Source organism: Ornithodoros turicata, unplaced genomic scaffold (genome assembly GCF_037126465.1).
Source record: "Ornithodoros turicata isolate Travis unplaced genomic scaffold, ASM3712646v1 ctg00001245.1, whole genome shotgun sequence".
Lineage (NCBI taxonomy): Eukaryota > Metazoa > Arthropoda > Arachnida > Ixodida > Argasidae > Ornithodoros > Ornithodoros turicata.
The window spans coordinates 42,241-62,838 of record NW_026999517.1 but is presented as its reverse complement, the minus strand read 5'-3'; the positions used below and the strand labels follow the sequence as shown (position 1 = coordinate 62,838).

Below are 20,598 nucleotides of genomic sequence, written 5' to 3'. Positions count from 1 at the left end.
AATGTAGTCGAACCCCATACAATTTTCTTTCTAAGAGACACTACAAACATTACTTTGTTTTATGAAACCAACACAGAAAATATATTAAAAAATAAACTTCACCGTATAGCACTCTCCTAGCCAACAACCAGCTATAGTAATATCTGCCCTGATTTGTTGAAGTCCGGAGGCGTACGCCTGACAGTTATGAACATTTTCGAGCGCAATAGGAAAGATAAGTTCCAACATTACACAATTAATCAATTTCTTATTAAGTAATCAGCATAGACATACGGAAATAACGAGAAACAAAACAATCAACCGCTAATAGAGAACCAAAACACATCACGTAGACAGGAGGTACATGCAGGAAAATAAATGAAAAAAGAATCTATCAAAACGATAAACATGCACGGACGAATAGCAGACAAACACTTTGAACGGCACATGATGAATAACTTAATACAGCACAGAGCTAACGCTGAATAGCAGAGAAACACTCTAAACGGCGCATGTACCAACGGTAAACAACAGACACATGCAGGAAAATAATTGAAAAAGAATCTATCAAAACAAGAAACATGCACGCATGAATAGCAGAAAAACACTATGAACGGCACACCATCAACAAGTAAACAATGAAATAACGAGAAATACAATCAATAGCTAGTACAGAACCAAACATATGCACCAAAGCAAGCAAGAGGTACACAGAAGAAAATAATGAAAAAAAGCAATCAATCAAAACGATAAACATGCACGGATGAATAGCAGAGAAACGATTTGAACGATGCATCTGCCAACATGTAAACAACACACAGGAAAATAATAGTAAAACAAACTATCAAACACTACAATTTGAAATTGGAATAATATATCTTTGAACTATCATAAAATCAACCTTGCGAGCTAACAATATAGAATTTTCATCCTGCTCAGGCACTATAAACATTACCTTGACAAAGCTATCCAAACACGCAGCACAGCTATACTTTACACAGTACAACCTGACTCGAGACCCGGTGGGGTCACTCTCTCCCTCTATGCAGCCCGGTGGGGTCACACTCTCCATCTATGCAGCCCAAAGCGAGGAATCTGTTGTCAATCTGTGGGGTGGGGAAATCCTCTCTTTTTCACATTCTTTCCTCCAAAAGGAAATATTCCTACGACTGGTGTACAGAGACGATTTTTTGTTATTGATCGCAAATATACATTGGAATTATTCGACTCTCAAGAACACAATAAGAATTCTATCAAAAAACAATAGCACGTAAAAAATCTAAGAATAGACTTTTATGTCAGTGCACACTGGTTTTAGAGAAACATTATCTAAGCAAACGAGAAAATATTATCAGCTAAAGAACTTTGATAACACACATACCGTCCCCCCCTATTGCACTTTACTTTCAGTACATTGTGCTGCTTGGGTACGTCTTCGAAATGTTCATTCAATGCTTGTGAGAGAATGTAGATATCTCTGTGACAAGTCGGGAGGCGAACATCGCAGGTAGGGAGAGAGTGACCCCACCGGGTCTCGAGTCTGGTTGTACTGTGTAAAGCATAGCTGTGCTGCGTGTTTGGATAGCTTTGTCAAGGTAATGTTTATAGTGCCTTAGTAGGATGAAAATTCTATATTGTTAGCTCGCAAGGTTGATTTTATGATAGTTCAAAAGATATATTATTTCAATTTCAAATTGTAATGTTTGATAGTTTGTTTCACTATTATTTTCCTGTGTTGCTTACATGTTAGCAGATGCATCGTTCAAACCATTTCTCTGCTATTCATCCGTGGATGTTTATCGTTTTGATTGATTGCTTTTTTTCATTATTTTCTTCTGTGTACCTCTTGTTTGCTTTGGTGCATATGTTTCGTTCTGTGCTAGCTATTGATTGTATTTCTCATTATTTCATTGTTTACGTGTGGATGGTGTGCCGTTCATAGTGTTTCTCTGCTATTCATGCGTGCATCCCTACTGAAAAATCCTATATGTAGATCCTCATATGATGTTATTGGATATAGGACCTCTAAGTGGTGAAGGTACCACAGGAGTTATAGGTTTTACAGGAGCAATATAGGTATTATAGGAGATGTAGGACCTGCGTCTCCTATATGATCTGTACACTGCGTGTATGGGGACACGGTATGAAATTTGGCTGTGGCGATACATGCATACACATGCAATGAACAAAAATAATAAGAGAGGAGTACAATAAAATACCGTCTACTTCCCTTTATTTATTAATACAATTCACATTTTTTTACATTGAAGGACACAGCTGTAAAGGCTTGCAGTGCCGTGGAGCAGATGACGGAGATGCATGGGTGAGGCGTATGCCTCATCTGTTTCACAGTAAACACAAATCAGTGAAGAGCTCTGCAACGTACTTTGACGCGACTTACTTGATGTCTTTCAACATTTCCGTGACGTATCTGTTCATTTTCCCACGTCGTGTGTTTGCTGGCTCATCTGCGTTGTTCACGAAAATCGATCCGTGAAAAGCATCTGAAATTCACAAATTCGTCGTAAGTAGCAGGGCTACTGGAGCATCACATGTGACATCTTCACCCTGATAAGCGTTGGAGGTTTACCAACAGGGACACTGAGCTAACAGATAGAGATAAGGTAATAGGAATCACAATGGTAATATTCACACTGAGAGCATAAAGTAGGAGGAACCCACATGCTGGAAAGGACACTGAACAAAAAGCACGAAACATGACACTACTGGCACGCAACTAACCTTTACTTCACCAAATCTAGGGGCTTCTGGACGTATCTTCCAACACGCACACAGGAAAGGACGTCCAGGCATCACCTGTAGAGCAGAATAACACATCCACAGCAGTTCAGTGCACCAGAGGCGCCCAGAGCCACAACGAAACGCGAAAATCCGGATGCGAGAACAAATGCACCGACCTCAACGAACTTTGCAAGCGAAATGGACGCCAGAGCGCCAGAGCCCCGCCTGGTGGCGGCGGTGGAAGGGAACGAAGATGCATGCTGTTCAGGCGCTCCTCGCACTATGGCAAGAGAATGGAAAGTCGCTCGAAGACGGGACTAATACTATCGGAAAGAAGACGCTTTCCCTGTCGAAAAGAGACCTCAATCGCCTTTCTACGCCAACAAAAACCCGATATCCAGAAAAATGCCCCCGGTCCTATGTATAAGAGGGCCGCCGTTGCCACGGTGTCCTAACTCGGGAACAGAGAGGGATAGAAAGGTGCCGCAAGTTTCTACGCGTTGCCTATGTCGAGTGCGTTTATCCATTAAGAGGAAAGTCACATCCGCCGGGAGCTTGGAACCTGAAAACGGGGACAAAGTCAGGAAATGGTGGTCGGTGTCAGGAATTTCGAGAATGACGCCTTAACCGCTGGAAATGGACGGGTGGTTTGAATGAGAAAGTTGTAGAGCAGAGAACAGAGCATATGCACACAAAATTTCGAGTGAATCGGACGTGGGGTATGCGAGTTGGGACTCCGAACAGTGGGAAGCGTTTCACAGTTGCGCTAGCCAGACTGGTCGCATCGTCATACTCTTAAGCTGATATCGCGAGAACGGAACTTCGCGCGTCTACGGGATCAACGCTGTTTGAAAGAGCACATCGAGACTGTCACAACGAAGGGAAACACGACCATGTCGCAACAAGGGGAACATTTTGGGGGAAAAAAGCCGTCGGTCCCATGTACTGGGAGGCCAGTAAATGCGGAAACCTGTAACTCGAGAACCGCTAAAGTTGGAAAAGTGTGGTAAATTTTACCACGTGCACCGCGTCGATAACAGTATACTCTCCAAAGATACATCATGTCCGACGCGAGCTTATTTCCGAAAAAGGGCCCCGAAGTTCGAAAAAAACGGCGTATCTCACGCGTCTCCTCGTACAACTTCTAAACCACTAGAGATCAGCTGCTAGTGTGATTTGAGCGGTCGTAGAGCTATTCCAGACCTGTTCGGACCTAAATTTTGGTCTCGATCCGACAAACGGGGCGAAAGCTACGGGACTTTGGAGGTGTCGGAAGCACCGGCGGGGGCCTTGAATTTCCAAATATCTCGGCAACTGTCAGGATTTCTCAGAAGCCACGAGCATGCAGGCGAAGGGGGAAGAAACGGGAATTCGTCACAAAAAACCGCGTCCCGATACTACAGCTGCAGGCCAAGACAAAGCAATGTCGCTGGATGGGGTTCAACAACCACTGGACGGTTGAAAAACGCCGAGTAGTGTAATATGTCAAATGTGTGCATGGAACGCACGCATCATTTTATGTTTGATGTTTGGTCGATCAATAATGGACTTGTATGTATGTTCCAAACATGAATCGAACATCAGTTATTTTAAGCTGCAGCTTAAAATAACTGATGAAACACCCATATCAGCCCTCCTAAAATCACTATAAAATTTTTACATGTAAAAATTTTATATTGATTTTAGGAGGGCTGATATGGGTGTTCCTGCACGTTCTTGCTTGTTTCAGGGTTTCATAGACTTATAACTGGTCGACAAAGGATGACTCATATGTGGCCGTATGTGACCCTGTATGACTCCTGCATGGTCTACATATAGGACCCGTGTAACTCCTCCTTTCTCAATGCAGGAACTTATGGGTCCTGCATGGTCCTACATGACTTCTGCATGGGCTCGTTTAGGATCCCATAATGGCCTACACAGGAGTTATATAGGACCTTATGGCTCCTACATGACTCCTGCATGGACTCGTATAGGATCCCATAATGACCTACACAGGAGTTATATAGGTTCCTAAATAACCCATAAGGATCCTGTAGCATCCTATATAATTTTACACAGGACCTATATGAATTACTTATGGGTTTTTTCAATAGGGATGTTTCTCGTTTTGATAGATTCTTTTTCAATTATTTTCCTGCATGTGTCTGTTGTTTACCGTTGGTAGATGCGCCGTTTAGAGTGTTTCTCTGCTATTCATTCACGCATGTTTCTCGTTTTGTTAGATTGTTCTTCAACTATTTATCCTTTGTGTACCTCTTGTTTACGTGTTGGATTTTGGCTCTCTATTAGCTGTTGATCTTGTTTCAATAATATTTTCTTGTCTGTTGTTTACACGTTGGCAAATGCGCCGCTTAGAGTGTTTCTCTGCTATTCAGTGTTAGCTCTGTGCTGTATTAAATTATTCATCATGTGCCGTTCAAAGTGTTTCTCTGCTATTCGCCCGTGCATGTTTATCGTTTTCATTCTTTTTTCATTTATTTTCCTGCATGTACCTCTTGTCTACGTGATGTGTTTTGGTTCTCTATTAGTGGTTGATTGTTTTGTTTCTCGTTATTTCCGTATGTCTATGCTGATTACTTAATAAGAAATTGATTAATTGTGTAATGTTGGAACTTATCTTCCCTATTGCGCTCGAAAATGTTCATAACTGTCAGGCGTACGCCTCCGGTCTTCAACAAATCAGGGCGGATATTATTATAGCTGGTTGTTGGCTAGGAGCGTGCTATACGGTGAAGTTCATTTTTTAATATATTTTCTGTGTTGGATTCATAAAACAAAGTAATGTTTGTAGTGTCTCTTAGAAAGAAAATTGTATGGGGTTCGACTAGATTAAGTCACGAGGATGATTTTATGACAGTTAAAATAATAGATTATTCTTCCCTTCTGTTGTTTTGATTAAGAATATCTTCTTTGTAGTATTATAGATTTTATTTCGTCTTGTGTTCCTGTCCCATGGTCTTCCAGGTTTTCTGCTGAACACAATTAACTACATCTATCGGCACTTGTAATTAAAGCTCCACTATGGTGGTCATGTTAGACTTTTTATAATAAAACTTTTAATTTTGATTGTAATCGTATTGATTAAAAATATCTTCTTTGATTAAAATGTGATACTCCTCCTGCTTAATTGAAAACTTGCGTGGTAATCACTAATAAAAAATGTGATACCCCTTCAATGCTATTGCATCAGATTTTTTGGCTAAGTTTTTCTCCTTCACACAGAGTCATAACATAATTCTCGACACTAATGACTTTAATAAATATATTTTCACTTGTACTTTTGTGTATGGCTATCCTTTGCATGTCTCTGCATGTAAACCGCTCACCTGTTGTAGCGGGAAAAAATTGTGATTGAAGTCGGCACAGATTGAAAAATAGCGAAAGAAGTCGGCCCAGGCTGAAAAAATGTGAGCGGGTAAGCGCGCACGCAGCCCTCCGGCCACGCTCCGCCCACCGGTAAGAGCCTCCACCCGAGCGCCGCCTGCTGGGTGTGGGAAAAAATACGCGCAGGGCTCAGGACAGGGTCCAGAGGTCCATGTTGCTAACTGGACCGCCCGAAGCCTGGACCCCCCCTCCTACTACTCTTCTCCACACAACACGGCGGGGCAAAGTTTCGCGAAGGCAGCTTCCCTGCATAACTTCCAACTCAGTCAGTGAGAAGGAGTCGGCTTTTACACGTTGAACGAATTGGCAGTCTGGTTTCTGATGGAATCTCATTAACGAATGAGATCGTGTCTACTATTTCCAGCAGGGATGGTGCAAGCCAAGAAGAATCTTGTCGTTCACTCTTAGAAATGAACTTCAGCGTAGCTTAAAGTGGATCATCATCTGGAATGATATCGTTATCTGCCATGAATTGTTAAAAAGGGGAGGTGTATGCCTGTTTTGTGACACTTATGCTGTCCATAATTGCCACAAAAAGGTTTAAGTCTCCCGTTTTCAACGAATGAGGGCAATAACAAAAGAGGTTGGCGAGTTGGTATACGTAAGATATTCTGGAATGTACACAAACGGCAAGGATGAAGGATGGGGACATCCAGATTTTCAAAATGGAATCCCGCGATATGTATGCATCTGTCGAGTGAATAACTTCGCGTGGTGCGTTTTAGTATTCATGTTAAATGCTTGGTTTGAAAAGAATATCGTGACGGAAGCATTTTCTGTGCTCCTTTAACAGCTTTATCCGGTGGCGACACTGGCGATGCTGGCGGCGCTGACGACTCTGCCGGTGGCAGCGACGGAGGGGTACAGTATGATCCTCCCAGTGGTGTGGCCTCCGCGGACAGCCCGTCTTCAACAACTTCGTCTACGACAAGTACCACTACAACAACTACGACAAGTAAGACGTACTGAGCTGCATAGCACGACGGCTTTCCTCCAAGCTAGAAAATGCTGCAACATTATATCTAAACTTTCATTATCGTTCACCAATAGGAACTGCACTTCAAGCTCCGTCGTATATAATTTTTTTAAGGAACTGCTCATAATGAGTGAACGTACATCACTTGCACTAGTTCGTTAGGTACTTTATATTTGATGTTGGAAGTGCGCTTCCAACATCAGTGGAAGAACAATTCATCTGTCTTTACCCACGAGCGCTACTGGTTGCATCATATGCATCTCTCATAAATGCCTAACGGATCGCGCCTTTGTTCTCTACACAGAACGAACAACTCCAACTTCACCCGAAATGCACCTCCTCGTTCATGTAAAATGAGTTTCTCAATTTTGTCTTCCTATTACGAAAATTAGTGAAACCAAAACAATCGATAGACGCACCCATTTTTGTGACGAAGATTTGGAAAACCTGCCCTCCTACGTAGATAGAGTCGCTCTTCTGACTGGAAGAAAGGTGAGGGTTTCTCTGACTTTCCTGGGGGTTTCTTCAGTTGTTGGAGAAAAGTCAGTTATGGCAGCCGGCTATGATCCGGGGCGTCCCATGGCTCCGCCCGAGGTAACGCCCGTAGATACTGGACGACGGAAACAACAACTGGAAGCTTATCTGAACAACAATTTCGACGTGAAATTGTGATTATGTGCTCGATAAATTCGGCACAAGTTCAACACTGACATTCATGTGGGCCTGTTTGCTGTTTTCAATGCAACTGCAAGAATGGAATCGTTCGTGCAACAACGTGAGATGTGGTATGCGTTCGAGCATATACCTGCAGAGGATTGGTATTCAAATGAAGGAGACCATGTGTCTTGCCAGACATCCTGCACGAGATTCATTTTCTACCGCATCGCAGCGTGACCGCAATGAATCATGCACGAATGTATCGTGACCATTCGAATTGCACTGCCTGCATGCCCAAGAATTAGGGACAAAACGTAAAGCAGGCTTCACCTAAAACGACTTCAATAGAGCCTGTGTATTCTAGAACGAAAAGCGCGTGTTACATATTCTGCTGTCAGCGCTTTGCATTCGTTCTCTAATTGCATCTTGCCTCTGCCAGGACAAAGCTTTTGAGCAATTTTTTGGGCATGAATAGTGGCATCTTCAAGGTTCCATTCGGGTTCCAAATTTTGAACCTGTAAAGGAGCCTTCCATCGCCGGACGAGAACGTTGCGGCGAAGCCTACGTTCAAGGCCACGCGCAACCACAGGTTTGGGAAATGGCTCAGCGCAGAAGAGACTAAAAGAGAAGATAAATAAGAAATAACAATACGGATTTGTGTGTAACATCACGTGGTAAGGGTATAGGATATAAAAAACTAAAAACTTGACAGCTGTTGACATCGTTGAGGTTGTTATAAAGAGCAAACGTGTGTACATTATGGCTGTTACGAAGTCTGTTGGTATCTGCTAAACTGTGAGCAATCAAACAAAACATAAAATAGAGTTGTGGTCGGAGTGAACGGCACAACAACCATAAATGATGACGATGAGATGGGGTGTTTCACCGCGGAGGTGCGTACCCTACACCACTGCTCGTGGAACGTTATGTGAAGATAATGAAGGAAGGAAGCAACTACAAAAAAGAACTAAAATGAACGGCAGAAAATAGACCAGCGACAGCTTAAGACGACATGTACTACTTCGCACAGGAAAATGTGATATCTGAGGTTCTACGATGTGCTGACGTTGTCAAACCAAGTTTATCGAGGATAGGTTCATAATTATAGACACCATTGTGTCGGTCATAGAGAATGTACAATGACTCCAAGGGCTTCGATGCTGTCATTGGGTCCATCTTTGAAAATTAGTGAAGCTAAATAAGTATACCATTTTAGTTAGCCATCGAACACTGATGCGACCGGCTAGGAGAGATATCCGAGAGGCTTCGTTTTCGTTTCTTCTTTCTCGATCGATCCTTTTTTCTTTTTTTTTTTTTTGGGGGGGGGGCTTATTAATACCTGAAGACAATTTATGATACAGCTATAGGATGTCACGCTTCCTCACAAACGCAGGAGCCTCTCTAGCGAGGAAAACGCAATTGTAAAAGGCGGCCACTTGGCCCATTTGTATTATAACACATTACTCTGCTCTCTTTTGATCACAGTAATGCTCGTTGCCTTGTCAATGTCATCTGCATTTTTTAGATAATGTAGATTTGTCGTTCACCTCGAAACTACAACAACAAAAAACTTAAGAGATCACGACTTTCTGTTGTTTGAGTTTGAGTTTGATTTGCGATTTTCTTGCGACTTTCTGTTGTTCCCATCTCTCAAAATGTATCTATCAAAATCCATCAAAGTAAGCAACAATTTCAGACCACGAAAAAAAAAAGGAAAATGTTGTCCTGCGTTCCTGTCTTTTATCTTCCATACTTAATACAGCTAACGCCGTAGTGGATCAAATCTATCCCTATTGCAGCCTAATACTGCGTGTTTTTCGACAGCCGTACTCTTGGCTTTTCTTTTCGTCTGTGGAGAGTGTGCTAGCAGGTGTGCTGTCTTATCAGCGTTCTTCTGAAGATTTACAATATTGATCCAGCCGTACATGCTCGCGCTTTCAGCATAGAACTGCTTGGGACTGTGTTGTTCGCCATCGCGTCTTTTTTCATTCGTACATCTTTGTTTCTGTAGGTGAAAAGAAAAGTTATTGACTGGTTGATAAGCAACTGCGTGCACCACGTAAAAGTCAATCGTGTAGCACCGATTGCTAGTACGTATGAGTCGAATAAGTACGAATGAAGCACGATCAACATTTTATTTACACATCAGAGTCTTCATGTTGGGAAAAACTTCGCATGGCTGCATATGCGATCACAATGTCCTCCTTTCAACGTTGAAGCCAAAATAAACGGGGGCATTTCAAACCACCTTACTCAAACTGTGACGCAACATTTGCGTCAGCTGGATCGAGTCGTCTGGATCGGGTCGTCCGGATATTTGGACGTCGTTCCCGATTTCCGTTCTTAGCTCACCTCTCGTCAAAGAGTCCACATCTAACACGCGTGACACGCGCTGTTCGAGTTCGAGTTCGACACTTAAACGTGGCCTCTTTCCTCTTGTCTCTTGGATGCCACCTTCTTCCCAGTACGTGACGTCACGTTTCTGATATCTCCTAGCCTGTAGCGCTGATGAATTTCCTTCTATCCTTTAACATATCCTATGTTGCGTCCCATTTGTTTGCTGGCCGATTATGTAGGTTCTCTAAGGCACAGTTTTTCTTTTCTAGTCCTTGGGTAGAAAACCGTCCTTGTCAGCACTGCTGCATGTGGCTCATCGCGGCGTGATGCAAAAAAAAACATGCATATACGGGGTCACGCTCTCCTGTCCGTACCCCTTGCATTTGGTTCCCAGATCTAGAAACACAGTTAGTACGTTTAACGTCTCCTGACGCAGATATTTCCCTGCAGTATCTTGCTCAAATTCTTTTACCACACCTCTGAAAAGATCCTATAACTGTGCTCGATCATCTCTGCTGTCCGATGAGAGGACTAGGGTCACAAGGCGTGGTAGATTCTCAAGAAGTAAATCGACATTCTTTCCTGTTAACGATGTGAATTTAGCAACTGCGGTTTTGCTGTCAGTGAGCAGTCTGACGTTCGCACCAGATCCCTTTATAATGTCCACCAGTTTTCTCACAGATGTGTAATATATTCCTTGCATATTCTCATACAGATTATGGATTACCGTTCTTGCAATTATTCGTTCTACGGCGTACAGGCAGTCTGAAGACATATAGGAAAGCCCATCTGTTCGTACTCCAGTCGCAGACTCCCAGAATTCTCAGCCGCAGAGCTATACGGGCACAAAAGCTCTTGCATACAAGAACAATAGCAAGAACGCGCGCAGAGTGAATAAGCTTTGGCAACGTCCTAGCATACTTCCTACTCAAGACAAGACCGCAGTGCTTTCAGCTCCAGTAGATATCTTGATGAACAAGGAATGATTTCATTGGATGAAGTATGGAAGGAAAAAAAAGTCACTAAAATCAAACAAAACAATATGATAAGTCGTAACTTTTGTGCACGGGTTTCGTTGATAGCTGCTGTAATCGCTTTTTATCTTCCTAACAAGCAAACGGAGTCGTGCAGGACTGGCAAACAGCACTTCCGAGAAATAGATGAGAAGTCTTCCTTCGAAGACGTTTTCGTTTGGTTTTCATTCAAGCGTTTCACTGCACAGCCGAATGGTTCTTCGTCATGCTGTAACACTAAGCGGCATGCTCCTACTTCTGATTTGGGAGTTCAAAAACAAGTCAAGGACGTTTAGCATTCAAAACGCACCCACATACACAAAATTTCGGTCTGCTGAAGTGAAATTAGCATGCGGCAAGCAAGACAATGTATCAGCGAACCGAACCGGCGTCGATACCTGGGAAGAACATGGCGGGCGGAGGAGTGAAAGGGAGAAAAATAAAGAGGGCGATGGAAGGGTTGTCGCTACTTCCCAAAGAGCGATCGAGGGACTTTAGGCGGCGGGGCTGCGCAGCGCCACCAGACGGGAGAGATGCCGATCCGATAACCGCGCCTCGTCTGCTAGCTCCAAATGCGTCGACGGGGCAGCGCTTTCCTCCGAATGCGGAGTGCGAATGCATGGACCAGTGAATGGTCAGAACACCTCAGGAAAAACACATCGGGAACAATCGAGAAAGTGTTGATAAGCTTATCAACGCTTTCTAGATTGTTCCTAAGGTGTTGTTCCGCCCTCTACGCTTCCCTGCCCAGGCGAATGTGCGCAGTGATTGAGAGTGGAGGGGCACCACCGCGTTACTGAGGTCCCGTGTTCCACAGCGTTTCTTTTCCTCATTTTGTATAAATTTATTATTTCTTTTTTTTTATCCTAGCCAGCAAGCAAGGCTTGCTTGCTTCACATAACACCAGTAAATAAAATGAGGTAGTCCCTCGCTTGTGCCAGTTTCACGGTGCAGCCGTGGTCCCTTGCATTACTGTGACACCTTTTACAAAAAGTCCTGACGACCGCAGGAACTGCTCAAATGTGGCCTAATTTCGGTGTACTTATGTTTTAAAATCAGTAAACAGGAACAAAAGGAAACAAGTTACAATTCCCATTCCACTCCGCATTCCGAGGAAAGCGCTGCCCCGTCGACGCATTTGGAGCTAGCAGACGACGCGTGGTTATCGGATCGTCATCTCTCCCGTCTGGTGGCGCTGCGCAGCCCCGCCGCCACCAGGGGAACGGAAGTGAGGCGAAGGCGACGGTAGCACAGCAACTTGGTTCGGTAACCCACTTTTACGGGGGCTGGAGATATCAAACAAGTATGTCGCAAGCAGTACATCATGAGCCGTGCAGCAGTGGCCGGTGAGCGGCCACTGTAAGAAAAAAATAAATAAGGAAACAGAGAGAGAGAGAAACTTCAGTAGTTGCGTGGCATCGGCGAGTCCCGCAAAAGAAGCTGATTTATCGCTCTCAAAGAATTTGTACGCGGAAGGTGGACGGTTGTTGTGCTGTAAGGCCTACAGACTAATTTATTTATTTACCCTCGCGGCCATGAGGCAATACAAACGGGAGGTTAACACTTGGTAGAACAATGTTAACAAAGCAGCATGCAACATTTACAACCATATCAAAAAATTGCGCAGATACGTGGAGGTAAATAAACAAGTACATGAAACAGTTTGGTCAACTAGAGCAAACAATGACAACACGTACGACGTGGAAATTGAAAAATGACTATGAAGCGCAACAGTCATGTCAGCCAGACGCGTGAGCTTTCCACTTCATCTCCCCCTCTTCGTCCATTCACCGAGCAAAGTGCCGCCAGGTAGGCAGGCAGATCGCTCGAATTCCTACGTCACCCCACTCCCCCCCAGCGGTCGCATAAACGTTTCTTAAATCGTATGGCATCGGTAATGGAATGCATATAAGCTCTTAGGATTAACGATCCTCTTAGGAATTATTATGATAATCAATTTTGTGAAACAAACACTCACAAGTTATTATTCGGCGAGTAGAAAGCCGACGCAGATTGAGGTTATGTATGGTAACATGAAAAACTTAGTGCGGCATCCCCCATTGTTCTTCATAGAACCCCGCTTCATTGTCCCTGATGTTTTGCACATGAAGGTGCGAATAGTCGAGCGGCTTCTTGAAAACCTGCTCTTGGAAATGCAGGACGTATACACTGCTATACACTGCTAATAAGTGTGCCACCCGAAAGGAAAAGACACGTTCGTGAGAAAGCTGGTGGACATTATAAATGGATCTGGTGCGAATGTCAGACTGATCACGGACAGCAAAACGGAAGTTCCTTAATTCACATCATTAACAGGAAAGAATGCCGATTTACTTCTTGAGAATCTACCACGCCTTGTGACCCTAGTCCTCTCCTCGGACACCAGAGATGAACGAGCACAGTTATGCATGGGCGCCGTCAGGGGAGGGGGGGGGCACTTGCCCATCCCTGACTCATGATTTTTCTTTTTTTCGTTTTGTGACTTTGCCAGAGCCCTGCCTACGTGGCGAAGGCTGCACATCTCTGAAAGTTCCCGCCGTATTTCTCATACTTTTCTTTTTCGCAGCACACGACCTCTCCCAAATGTGCTGCGGTGTCCAAGCACTGAAAGCTCCAGCCACATAATAAGGCATGCGTTGCGTTATCATTAATAAATTTATGAGAATAAATTGCTGATGGCACTGGTGGTACTCGGAATCATTGCTCAAGAGAGCTGTCGAACGGCACCCATCCCGGGGGGACTGTGCAGAGGCGATCGGGCCCGAGATTTTTGCCCCTCCCTGAAAAATTGCCTAGCGGCGCCCCTGCAGTTATGGGATCTTTTCAGAGGTGTGGTAAAAGAATTTAAGCAAGATACTGCGGGGAAAGATCTGCGTCAGAAGACGTTAAACGCCCTAACTAAGTTTCTAGATCTGGAACCAAATGCAAGGGGTACGGACAGGAGAGCTTGACCCCGTATATACATGTTTTTTTCGCATCACGCCGCGATGAGCCACATGCAGCAGCGCTGACTAGGATGGTTTTCTAGCCAAGGACTAGAAAAGAAAAACTGTGTCTTAGAGAACCTACATAGTCGGCGAACAAACTAATGGGACGCAACATGGGATAGGCTAAAATATATGTTAAAGGATAGAAGAAAATTCATCAGCGCTACAGGCTAGGAGATATCAGAAACGTGACGTCACGTACTGGGAGGAAGGTGGCATCCAAGAGACAAGAGGAAAGAGGCCATGTTTAAGTGTCGAACACGAACTCGAACAGCGCGTGTCACGCATGTTAGATGTGGACTCTATGACGCGAGGTGAGCTAAGAACGGAAATCGGGAACGACGTCCAAAGATCCAGACGACGGCAAGCTGAGGCAAATGTTGCGTCACAGTTTGAGTAAGGTGGTTTGAAGTGCCCCGGTTTATTTTGGCTTCAAAGCTAAAGGAGGACATTGTGATCGCATATGCAGCCATGCGAAGTTTGTCCCAACATGAAGACTCTGATGTGTAAATCAAATGTTCATCGTGCTTCATTCGTATTTATTCCAGTCATATGTACTAGCAACCGATGCTACACAACTGACTTTTACGTGGTGCACGCAGTAGCTTATGAAGCATTCAATATACTGTTCTTCACACCTACAGAAACTGCTGAAAGCGCGATCTGAAACCGCAGTACCGCTGAAAGCGCGATCATGTACGGCTGGATCAAGATTGTAAATCTTCAGAAGAACGCTGATAACACAGCACACCTGCTAGCACCCTCTCCACAGACGAAACGAAAAGCCAGGAGTACGGCTCCCGAAAAACACGCGGCATTAGGCTGCAAGAGATTTGATCCACTACGGCGTTAGCTGTATTAAGTATGGAAAATAAAAGACAGGAACGCAGACACGATATTTGTCTTTTTTTCGTTGTCTGAAATTGCGCTTATTATGATGGACTTTGATAGATACATTTTGAGAGGTCACAGCAACGGAAAGTCGTCAGATAATCGCAAATCAAACTCGGACTCAAAGAGAAAGTCGTGATTTCTTACGTTTTTTTTGTGTGTTTGTTGTTGTAGCTTCGAGGTGAACGACAAATCTACATTATCTAAAAAATGCAGATGCATTGACAAGGCAACGAGGATTATTGTGACCAAATGAGAGCAGAGTAATGTGTTATAATACGAATGGGCCAAGTGACCCCCTTTTACAATCGCGTTTTCCTAGCTAGAGAGGCTCCTGCGTTCGCGAGGAAGCGTGACATCCTATAGCTGTATCATAAATTGTCTTCAGGTATTAATAAGCCCTCCCCCCTCCACCTCCCCCCCCCCAAAAAAAAAGAGAAAAGGAGAGAGCGAGAAAGAAAAAAACGAAAACGAAGCCTCTCGGATATCTCTCCTAGCCGGTGGTATCAGTGTTCGATGGCCAACTAAAATGGTATACTTAATTAATGATGAAAGATGGTGGTCACTGAAAAGGTTAGCCAGATGTAGGGATCGAACCCACATGTTCTGGACTACCGGTCCTGGGCTCTACCAATTGAGCCTCTCCAGCGACTTTCGGGGTGCGTCATCTGAAGGGACGACAAACCAGCCACTCACTCACTCCTTTCACTCTTACATTTTTTGCTCACTCATACACACATTCATACGACGGAAATCGACGCAAGCGGAACCTGTTGAACGAGAGAGAGAAACTGATGTTCTGAGGCTGGAACAACATGGAAGGGACAGATACAAACAAAGCCTCAAATTGCCTAAGAAATCAACGATGAAAGATGAAAGTCACGGAAAAGCTTAGCCAGCTGTAGGGATCGAACCCACATCTTCTGGGTTGCCGGTCCAGGGCTTTACAAATTGAGCTAAGCTAACACGCCTTCCCAGCGACTTCCAGGGTGCATCATCTGAAGGGGCAAGCCAGCAACTCTCTCTCACTCATCCTCCTTTCACTCTTACATTTCACTCACACACCTCACTCACATGCCGTTGATAAGGTTATCGTGCCTATCGGAACCAATCGCACTAGTGCGTGACTTCTAATCTCATCCACTGATTGGTTCCGGTTGACACGAGTCGACGCAAGCCACGTCACTTGAGTGCGGCCAACAACGGCAAGCTACCTCGACCCCCCCCCCCCCACCACCACCACCACCACCACGTTACCAACGTTACCAGCGGCCTGCTACAACTCTCTGTTGTCTGCCAAACGTGGACGAATGACTGATTCTTGCCACTAATCTTGTAGTAGATCACCGCTCCAATGCCTATCGAAAGTGCATCCTCCGCCAAGTAGACGGTCTTGCTGGGGTCCAAGTGTGTCGAAGGATCGGTAGGCGGGACATAGCGCCTATTATCCTGAAGCACTTTAGCACATTTAAGTGAAAGGAAATCTCTTAATTCCTCAAAAACACAATCAAAGCTGAGCACAGATTCGGAAATGTCTTCACAGTACTCTCCACTATCCGAAGTACCCAACAAAACAAATGGACGCCCAGAGCTCGGTCACGGTTTCCGGGGCTGGCATATTAGCAAAAGTCAAGGCGATCTGCGGTGATGGGTGAAACCTCTTTGCCTGTGCGACTTGTTCTACATGTTCGACCTCTACTGACGCCTTTGAAGCCGTTGAAGAGCGTTTCAAGTTGCAGAGTTGATTAACTAGAGTCTGCTACTTCCACCAAACCCTCACATTTCAACGGCATCCAATGATTAGGAAGTGACTTTGTTGAGAGTTATTGAGCAGTGGGATCTAGGCTCAGCTTTCCCAGCTTAAGTCATATATCCCTCCATTATATTACACAGTAATAGTGTGTCGACCATTAGTCGAACCTCTGTCGCGGTGGCGTTTATGCCAATACTTGATCCTCATCTCGAAAAGTCGTCACAGTGTTCGCAAGGGATGGACCAATAGAATCTCCGAATCCTCGAATCCCAGTGCCCAAAACGGCGAATAGGAGCATTTCGATCCACCAAGCACATTTATTTGTATATTTTTAAAGGTTGCGCCTCCGGTGTCCACAGAAAACCAAATAGATCTGTGTGGTGTGTGGTTGAATTGTTCTGGACTGAAGGAGTTCAGGAAGGAACTCTCCCATTACACGCTTAAAGGCAATATGGTTTCGGTTTTGATCGTTTGTTACTTTTATTGAAACAATGTATACTCGGGAGTTTCTCCTGCAGTCGATGAAACAACGTCATAGTTTACATTTACGAAGTAGATTCTAGAATCGTAGGCGTGGTGGAGTCGCAGAACCGTCTTTGGATTCGGATTGGTAAAATTGTGGACTCGTCCTACTTCTAGTCCTTACCTGTCGACGGCCATAAAACGCATGAGAAGTTCCCTTCTGCACACGCGTTGGCTATGTACCATTTAGAAACCAACTGTACAGCTTTCCTTTGTGAAACTACAGGAACACTCGACAATGGAACATTTCTTGTGTTCCCGAATATCGGCACTTGGCACTTTACTTACATGTGTTGATGTGGGTGTTGTTTGTGTGTCTTCTTGTGTCGTTGTCCTTGTTTAGACTGCTCCTTGTTCTCCGAGACGGGTGTTGTTCGCGTTGACGAGGCTCTCGTTCTGCCTGGAGAAAGGCTTCGGCGATACGTAAGGCATTATTGATACCAACGACACTTGTTGAGCAAAGCGAGCTTTGAGTCGCTGATCCTGTAAAGTGGTAATGAAAGCCGTGAAAAGCAAGGAACGTGCAAGAGTCTTATTTTTGTATTCGCATAATGTTACGCCGGACCGCTGGATGCAAAGACATTGGCGTTTCGTCTTCAAAGTTTTACACGTTTTTTTAATGTCCGGTTACGTCTGTTGGAAATATTCGATGGGACTTCTCTCATCACTTGCGGACGGATCAACGAGACTCGAACCGTGACACTCTGTGCTCCCTAGAATCGCTACGAATTGTCCAATCGACAACTGGCGTGTTTCCAAAAATGAAGGAGGCACACGTGAAGGCATCTCTTCCGGCTAAAGGCCAAAAGTCCGTCGCACAAAGAGCCTCGAAGTCCCAGCAGATGCTTGCACAGACTGAGTAGCACACGAACGTCTGCAGTAGCAGATGAAGCAAGGAACTTTGACTGATAGTATTCATTAAAATCAAGTTATTCGCAGTGCGGTTCCAAACTCGAAAACCTCAGTCGTACTGACTCGTGTCAGATGTAGATGTTCAGCATTGCCCCGCTTTTAGTGTTTGTCATCTAACTCATCATGTAAATCTGTTATCCTGGATCATCTGATTGCTCATAATTGTAGATAGCTTTTAACTGCCGCACTCACTTGTTATCGTCATCCTCCCCTCTCTCTCTTATCCTCATCTCTCACACACTCACCGTAGTTATAGCACTCTTTTCCCTTTACCGCTTTCGTGCCACTACACCCATACTGTCTCTCTCTTTGACGTGCGCGGGTTGGGAACGCGCACCATTCAGTATCGCCGGCTAGCACAACTCCACCCGTTATGCGCCTTTAGACGCAAAACATACCGATCACTTGGTAAGACGATGGCAAAAAGTAAATGAACTGAAAAATTACTATTTGGCAATAGAAATTGATATCGATTAGCTGTAGTCCGTTCCATCAAATTAACGCATCAATGTAACTCATACCAAATTTTATTTTAACTCATAATTCACTTCCGGTCATAAAAATCCTAATATCTGCATAAGAACGAATCCTGCACCAATGGCGGGAGAGTACAAATGTTGTGCTGCTGTACAACTGTTTATGCACGTTGGCCCCACACAGTTCCCATTGAATCCATTTCACGAGGCGCACTTAACCTTCAACATGGCAAACAAATAGGAGCTAGAGTAACACGTAAATATGAGCAGAGTGCCACTGATGCTTTCATATTCAATTACAGCTACGAGGCGTCCCCTGACCGACGAAGAACTCACTGAACTGGCTGAAACGCGTCCGATCACAGTCCTCTTCGTCGGTGACCACAGCCACAGTACGATATCGAAGGAACAATTCCTGATATATGCACAAAGCCAGCTTAATATGGTAAGTGTGAAACAGATGTACGTACTGCATATGGTGGGAATGTGTAGAGAGAGGGTATGTTTCTCACATTGTGGGAGAGGTTGTCTTCATGATAGAGCTTGCTGTGAAAGCTATAGAACTCTGTACTTTTTTTAAGCAAATGGATACGAAATACTTCATTGAGTCCACTTCCTGAGGTTCACCGGACCCCAAACTCAACAAAATGAACTTGTCCCGAATTCATCAACTAGGATGCATTCTACTTGCTGAGTGATTGTCCTGCTTGTCCTACCGTTTCAGGAAAACAACTTGATTTGATCATGATGATGATGGTGATTACCCAGCCAAATACGCGCCCTCCACTATGCAAAAAAAACACCAGAGTACCTAAAGTCAGGTGTAGCAGGTATGCGTCTGCTCTACCGGGTGTTTAACGAAAGGACCTCGGCTGAATAATTCGTAAACAGGTGGTACCAAAGCGGACCTTTCTTTTTGGTTAAGACATCTGCCGTGAACTGAGTTGTGAGCGGCTCATTTGCATACTCTCACGAATAAAATACACATCCCATTTTTCAATTTTATTTCACACACCTACGGTATATCTGTTTTATGTATGGGGACCTTGAGCGAGAAAAATTCGTAAAAAAAAAACTCGTCGACGCATAGGACTTTTTCGAGCAATTAATCGGTTTCGGTTTACATATTTCTTGCGCGGAGTAGTGCACCAATGTGCTCTTTCAATCAGCTATCCGGCTATCTATGTCGTGTTCATCCGATTAGTACATAACACGGGGCGACGGAAGATTAGGAACAGCAGCAAGATACGCATCGCTATGCTTGGCATTCTATATGAACGTGACACGTTTGTTTTTTGTTTCTTTGAATATGTTTCGCTGAAGGTGCCGATACGGGAAACAGTTGTCTTGAATGCGTGCCAAGTAAACTTTAAAAATTAGGATGATTGACTACTTAGTGAGCGTGTCCATATGATCCGCTCACGACTCAGTTGATGACCCATGTCCCAAGCATGTTTACGAAAAAGAAATTTCTTCGATGGCCCCACCTCTTTACGAACTATCCAGCCTGGAGACCTTCGTGAAACAACCGGTATATGCCGCACTGCAAGAATGCCGTCTACTCTACACCCTTTCTCCTGTAGGACGATATATGTGCAACTGACTTCCCGCTGTCTTAATGACCGGCTTCCTGACCATAAACGAAGCGAGAAATGCAGAAACTCCGATGTCTACCTTCATCATCTAAGTTTCCGGTCATGTAGACTAACACGAGTACTGTTTGCCATGAGACCATCGACAAACAAACAAAACCTCTTGCATTTAATAAGTTCTTTGCTTCTGTATTTACGCGTGAGGACGCGTCTTCTGTGCCGTCTCTCCCTACTCTTACTCATGAAATGATGCCACCCGTCGTGATTAATGCTGATGGAATAGTGAATATCATTGACAGATTAAAGCCCCCTTGCCGCAGGTATTGACGACATTAACGCAAAAGTACTCAACAGCATTAAAAACCCCTGCAGTA

The 20,598-nt window shown here is 44.3% G+C and overlaps 1 protein-coding gene across 1 annotated transcript in view; it reads left to right on the top strand.

Annotated features, from left to right (window-relative positions):
• LOC135376712 (uncharacterized) overlaps positions 1–20,598 on the top strand; it is a 54,118-nt gene that overhangs the window by 3,088 nt on the left and 30,432 nt on the right. The window contains exons 2-3 of the mRNA XM_064609199.1: positions 6,902–7,063; positions 18,935–19,077. Coding sequence (XP_064465269.1) covers positions 19,075–19,077 — 3 coding nt within the window. The 5' untranslated portion in view covers positions 6,902–7,063; positions 18,935–19,074. The remainder of the gene's footprint in view (positions 1–6,901; positions 7,064–18,934; positions 19,078–20,598) is intronic.